At 34.9% G+C, this 7466-nt stretch overlaps 1 protein-coding gene across 2 annotated transcripts in view; it reads right to left on the bottom strand.

The window, feature by feature from the left end:
* LOC115216761 overlaps nucleotides 1-7466 on the bottom strand; it is a 69639-nt gene that overhangs the window by 29612 nt on the left and 32561 nt on the right. For both annotated transcript variants that reach the window (XM_029786324.2, XM_036506712.1), the window contains exon 8: nucleotides 5247-5407. In XM_029786324.2, coding sequence (XP_029642184.1) covers nucleotides 5247-5407 — 161 coding nt within the window. The remainder of the gene's footprint in view (nucleotides 1-5246; nucleotides 5408-7466) is intronic.

The raw sequence follows: 7466 nt of genomic DNA, 5'->3' as shown, positions 1-7466 counted from the left end.
GCATGTACATATAATGTGTGTGAGAGTGTATACGTACGTAGACGTTATGAACGCATAAGGTTTTATGTCTATGTATTGTGAGAATATAGTTGGGTGTATTTTTATATTATTTTTTCCTACCTATTAGAGTAACTTCCCTTTTATTCAACGGTTTTTCATAGTGTCTATTGCCATTAATATCCGACGAGAATGTATCGTAGCTCTTAGCTCCGCCATTTGAAACTCTTTAGTGTATTTCTGAAAACTCTGGAAAATACATAATCTGTTTAAGCAAAGTCACCTATTATATCTTTTTCCCAGGTCGAATGTTCATATTTGTTTATTGTTTTATCATTAACGATCAAATTTGAAGGATAGTTATTTGTTTGTGTTCGTACGTTGTTATACGTGTATGTATGCGTATATGGGTTGGTTCTTTTAGCTTTTAGCCGGCTAGAAGGCATTGCGCATGATTCTTCACCAAGTCTGGTGAAAGGGCAAGAAAGTTATCTTCAAATCCAAAACCTGTCCTGAATGAATACAACAAAGTGGATTCTGCTAAATATACCAAAGGTGACAGGTGGTACTGTTATACCGTCTGACGAATTAAATCTACCCTCCAAGTAGTCTATAGTGAGATGTGAACTCTGAAGGTAGAGAGTCTGATGTTCCTATACACTGCCTTTATTGGTCTTTTATATGCTCTTAAAAGATGAAGGACAAAGGTGATATGGGCGATATTTTAATGCAAAGCGCAGAGTAGCAACTAATGCAGCCAGAGTGCACTATTTTAGTGCACATCTGTGAGTGTGTGTACATGTGTGTGTATCTAGTACCGAAAATCGAAATATGTACAAACGATCGAACGTTATCTGCTATCAAAAGCTACCAAGTTTAAATTATATTCCATACTTTTAAAAGACATCAGTCACATTAGTCAATAAAATAAATAAAAAGCAGCGTTGTCTTCGTTTGAATAATTTTGAATAAACATCTGTTCAACCGCGGCTGACCTGCCGTTTAAAAATGGAAAATCTAAAGTAAAGACATATTTAGAGAGAGACTGGTATTGGGAAGATTTCTGAAACAGGCTTTTTCTAATAATTCTAAAACGCACTTAACGCATATACACGATATGTATTCAAACTTTTATCGACAAATACAATAATACAAATATATATATATATATATATATAATATATAATATATATATTATATATATATATATATATATATATATATATATATATGTATATATGTGTGTCTGTGTGTGTGGTGTGTGTGTACACCTGGGAGGTGCCGCCTAGGTAGGCAAGGTAGACAGTGCCTACCCTGAATGAAAGAGATCGATAGTAATATTTTCCTTTTGTGGCAAAATATGCATCTAATTCAATAAAATTATGAAGGTTACTCTGATTATTATGCATAAAATGCAAAATATTTTTTTCGTAGATTACGTCGGCATAATTCGCCCCTGCCTTTCAATCTCAATATTCAAACTACGCATCGTACTGCTGTAGTACATGTGCTGCATACATTCCTACAACAACGTTTTCTTTACGCGCTATAAAGGAAGAAGTAAATCTGCCTCCAACTGGGTCGTGCGCCTGTGTTTCGCTTATTTTTCGTGCGTTTTACTTCAAAAACGTCACCAACGCAGGAGTGGCTATATGGTAAGTAGCTTGTTTACCAACCACATGGTTCCGGGTTCAATCCCACTGCGTGGCACCTTGGGCAAGTGTCTTCTACTGTAGCCTCGGGCCGACCAAAGCCTTGTGAGTGGATTTGGTAGACGGAAACTGAAAGAAGCCCGTCGTATATATGTATGTATATATATATATATGCGTGTGTGTGTTTGTGTGTCTGTGTTTGTCCCCCTAGCATTGCTTGACAACCGATGCTGGTGTGTTTATGTCCCCGTTACTTAGCGGTTCGACAAAAGAGACCGATAGAATAAGTACTGGGCTTACAAAAGAATAAGTCCCGAGATCAAGTTGCTCGACTAAAGGCGGTGCTCCAGCATGGCCGCAATTAAATGACTGAAACAAGTAAAAGAGTAAAAGAGTAACTGCCTACCCTGACTAATTACTCACGGCACGTGCCTGATGTACATATATCATTTTTTTTCTTTGTTTCAATCATTAGACTGGTACTTATTCTATTGGTCCATTTTGCCGAAACGCTAGGTTACAGGGGCATAAACACACCAACTCCTGTTGAGACTTATGTCCAAGATGCCACGCAGTGGGACTGAACCCCGGAACGTGTGGTTAGAAAGCGTGCTTCTTACCACACGGCCAGATATGCGTGGGCGTGCACGCGCGTCTGTGCGTGTATGTATGCATGGCAGTACCCAGCATTTCACATACATACATACATAAATGCACAAGCATACATACATACATACATACATACATACATACATACATACATACATGCATGCATGCATGCATGCATGCCTGCATATATATATTTCTTTACTACCCACAAGGGGCTAAACACAGAGGGGACAAACAAGGACAGACAAAGGGATTAAGTCGACTACATCGCCCCCAGTGCGTAACTGGTACTTATTTAATTTATCGACCCCGAAAGGATGAAAGGCAAAGTCGACCTCGGCGGAATTTGAACTCGGAACGTAACGACAGACGAAATACGGCTACGAATTTCGCCCGGCGTGCTAACGTTTCTACCAGCTCGCCGCCTATACATGCATATACATACATATATACATACATGCGTACAAAAATTCATACAAACGTAAAAGAAAAAAAATGTCTATAGCAAACTAAGTTGTCTTTAACTACTACAACCAGACTATAAATTTACATTATTGAGACATTCTGTTATATAACAAATTATCTTAGTTCCAGTCTTAGGAATCTCGTCTTCGCAAAATCAGAAAGGACATCACCAATTAGGAAATTGCCATTATTACTCACTAATAGAACTTTGAAGATATTCCAGAAGTTTAGACTCTTGTATGTACATCGCATTCACATATATAAAGAAACGAATACACAAACATACATAAGAGAGGCTTGCATGCAGATGTACACGCGCACACACACAAACATAAATATATACATACACATGCACAAACATATATACATACACATAGCTGTTTATAAACGCGGAGTTACACTCACGCCGATGAAAGAACGCACATATCTGTGTATGTATATATATATATATATATTATATATATATATATATATGTATATATATATATATATATATATATCTATATATATATATATATATATATTATGTATATATATATGTATATATATATGTATATATATATATGTATATATATATGTATATATATATGTATATATATATATATGTATATATATATATATATATATATATATATATATATATATATATATATATATGTATGTATGTATGTATGTATATATATATATATATATATATATAATATATATATATATATATATATATATATGTATGTATGTATGTATGTATGTATATATATATATATATATATATATATGTGTATGTGTGTGTGTATATATATCTGATAGCCTCTTATGCATGCACACACACATAAACAGGAACACACACGCACAAACACGATCCCATGCACGTACACGTGAAAACATTGACTGCATACACACAGACATGTGCTTGTTCACACGCACTAATTAGCTTCATACGTACACACACAAACACCCGTGCTTGTGCACACACACACACACATACGCCAGGCCATTGTTGTCTCTCTTGCCACACATGCTTCGAACCAACTTTTATGCATAACAATCAGAGTAACCCTCATAATTTTTTTCTTTTTCTTCCCATCCTTTTTTTTTTCTTTTCTCATTTATTTTTCCAGTACAAGAACGTTGACTCGAAACGTTTCTTTTTAATTAGGGGGCTCGCTCTCTCTCTCTCTCTCTCCTCTCTCTCTCTCTCTCTCTCTCTCTCTCTCTCTCTCTCTCTCTCTCTCTGTATATATATATATATATATATATTAATATTTAGCAGATGTAACAGAGTGACTTCAGGTCCGAGAGCTTCGTACGTTGGCACTAATCAAAATTTGATAAGTGCCAACGCACAAATCTCTGGACCTTAAGTCACTCAATTACTTCTGCTCACTACGGAAATAGAATATGCATATCTTCATATTCTGAGTTCTACTTTTCTTGTTTGCATCAACAGACCTATACCTATATATATAGGAATGGGAGAAAGCGCTAATAATCCGAATGATATGATCTGAATGATATGATATATATATGTAAAAAATGTAATATATAAATAAATATCTATAAATATGAACCATCCGATCTGATTACCTCATTTCTTCTAATATATATATATATATATATATATATATATATATATATATATATAAACGAATTTGTATGATTATATATAAAACAATGTATTCTTTTCTTCTCTAGGCAAAAGGCCCGAAATTTTGGGGGAGGGGGCCAGTCGATTAGATCGACCTCAGTACGCAACTGGTACTTAATTTATCGATCCCGAAAGGATGAAAGTCAAAGTCAACCTTGGCGGAATTTGAACTCAGAACGTAAAGACAGTCGAAATACCTATTTCTTTATTACCCACAAGGGGCTAAACATTGAGGGAACAAATAAGGACAGACATAGGTATTAAGTCGATTATATCGACCCCAGTGCGTAACTGGTACTTAATTTATCGATACCGAAAGTATGAAAGGCAAAGTCGACCTCGGCGGAATTTGAACTCAGAACGTAGCGGCAGACGAAATACTGCTAAGCATTTCGCCCGGCGCGCTAACGTTTCTGCCAGCTCGCCGCCTTGATTTCCAATTTGGACTACATATGGACTACACACGTATGCACACACATAAACAGAAATCAAGCTCACATTTATATAATAATGTAACATGTACACCAACTACATGAATGTATGTTTGTCTGATGCATACGCATAAGCATACAGAAATAATACTGGTACCCACAAACGCCCGCAATTGTGAGGACATACACAAAAGTGTTAAGATATTTCGTTAGAAGCCGGTTTGAATTCTGCAAAGAAAAAAATCTTAAATAAATCCCTAAGAAAAACATACGGACATATAGATACATACTTACATACATATGTACATATATACATGCATATATGCACACATACATAGACACGCATGCATATATACACACGTACAGTCAGAAATATTTTCCTGCAAAAGCACCCATACGTACACATATACATACGTGCTGTTCACTCTTATACATACGGGTACTTACAATCCCTTCGTATGAGTATTTATCTTTTGGAAATTCAAAAAAATGTTTAGCAGTTGCCATTCTGACGTCGTGGGGGTTTAATTCTGTTGAATCAAGATTTGAGTGTGGTATTGGCCGTGTTTTGCATTTTCCTGTCACTGTGTCCGTTACATAAGCAACTCCTATATAAAAATATAAAGGAAACACTTGGAGAAAGAAAAAAACGAGCAACAGGTATGACAGTTATAACTCAGAAGACGCTTATTATTATTATTATTATTATTATTATTATTATTATTATTATTATTATTATTATTATTATGTTTTTTTCTTCTTTCTTCAAATTTCCTTCCGTTTCTCGCCGAGTGTTTTCCATACACCTAGGGCAGAGAAGCGCATTGTATGCATTCCCAGATTACACACGCAAATTCACCCATAAAATATGTATTTAAAAATTAATAAATATTATTATTATTATTTATTATTATTATTATTATTATTATTATTATTATTATTATTATTATTATCAATATTATCATTATTATTATTATTATTATTAGGAATTCCACATTTTTATATATGAATCCTATGTCGTAGATATATAAGCAGGGATTAATCGAACTATTTCTCCGTGTTAACTTTTTATTTAATATTAGGGGCCTGTAGCTATTTCTCCGCATGTTGAAAAACTGATGAGCAAGCTTAAGCAATTTTCGAATCTTGCAAGATTTTCATCAGAGATGTTTACATCAATTTGACGAATCCCAGAGAAACAAGTAACCCATGATCGACAATTTCCGCTATAATAGGGAAGTGGAGTTAGTAATTAAATATGAACTCTTTTTTTTAATATTAGGGACCTGTCAACGTGCATATGAGTCCACACAGTATCAAGGTATATAGAAAACTAGTCATCACCTTGAATCATGCCGACTCATAAGGACTGGTTTCCCGGTGTCACGGCGTATAAATTCCCCTTGTGGACGGGACGTCGGTCCGTTGCAGGATTATTCATTTTGGTATGATATATGTATCAAGGTATGGTTATATGTAGACTATGTAGTAGATTTAGAAACAGGGCAAATTTAGCTATTTCTCCGTAGATGGAAAAAATGAACAGCCTTAATCGATTATCGAAGCGTATTGAGTTCTCATCAGAGATGCCTGTATCAATTTAACCAATCCCAGAGAAACAAGAAGCCAGTTTGTTTACATACTCAAGAATTTTGATCTATACAGGTATTTCATAAAAATTGTTTCACTATGTTAACTATTTCGATTGTGTCTTCCGGTTTAGTTATATAGCTAAGGTTGTTAAGAGCGTAACACTCAGACACATATATTGTCATAAGTTGAATAGTATCTAATATTAATAGGCTAAGGTCAGCTGCATGACGCTTTGACGTGATTAGTTGAAGAGAGAAGTGAAAAGAGGAAAAGAAAGAGAGAAGAGCTAGCAGAAAAGGATTGCTATTATGTGGTAAAATAGTTTGTTGAAAAGAGAATTGGCGAGAAAGAGATAGATCGTTTTTAGTGTAGAGAAGGGGACGTGGTATAGTCGAGAGGAAAGGCAAAAATAGAGAGAGTGAGAGAAAGAGAGAGGGGGAGAGAGGGAGATTGTTGAAGAGAGCGAGGGAACTGAAGATGCTATACATGTCAATACCGCTCCTTAAAGGATTTTTTTTTTTTAATAGCTAAATCAGAAAGTAGATATAAGAATACCGCTTTCTGAAATGTTGCTACCTGAAATTGCACCTTTAATACTACCTATGAGGACTTTTACATCATTGCAAAAAATTAATTCCTTCACAAAAATATAGACCAAAGGGAGGTGGATAGAAAGAGATAGAACAACGTGTTTGGCGTAAAGAAGGGGACGTGGTATAGTCGAGAGGTAAGGCAAAAATAGAGAGAGAGTGCGGGAGAGTGAGAGATTACTGAAGAGAACGAGCGAACTGAAATTGTTATAAAGGTCAACACTACTTCTTGGCGAAAATTTGTTTTTAAAAAATAGATAACTCAGAAAGTAGAGATAATAATATCGCTTTCTGAAATGTTGCTACCTGAAATTACACCTTTAAAACTACCTAAGAGGACTTTTACGTCATTGCAAAAAAATTAATTCCTTCACAAAAATATACAATTTCATCTTAAAGTTACCAAAATAACTGTGGAATTTCCACGTGTATCGCCAGTATTAGCTTAGTTCAGTAGTTTTATTTTTATTGTGTTTTCACTATA

Source organism: Octopus sinensis, linkage group LG10 (assembly GCF_006345805.1).
Source record: "Octopus sinensis linkage group LG10, ASM634580v1, whole genome shotgun sequence".
NCBI classification, from domain to species: Eukaryota; Metazoa; Mollusca; class Cephalopoda; order Octopoda; family Octopodidae; genus Octopus; species Octopus sinensis.
Note: the sequence above shows the minus strand (reverse complement) of the source record. Positions and strands in the feature narration are given on the sequence as shown.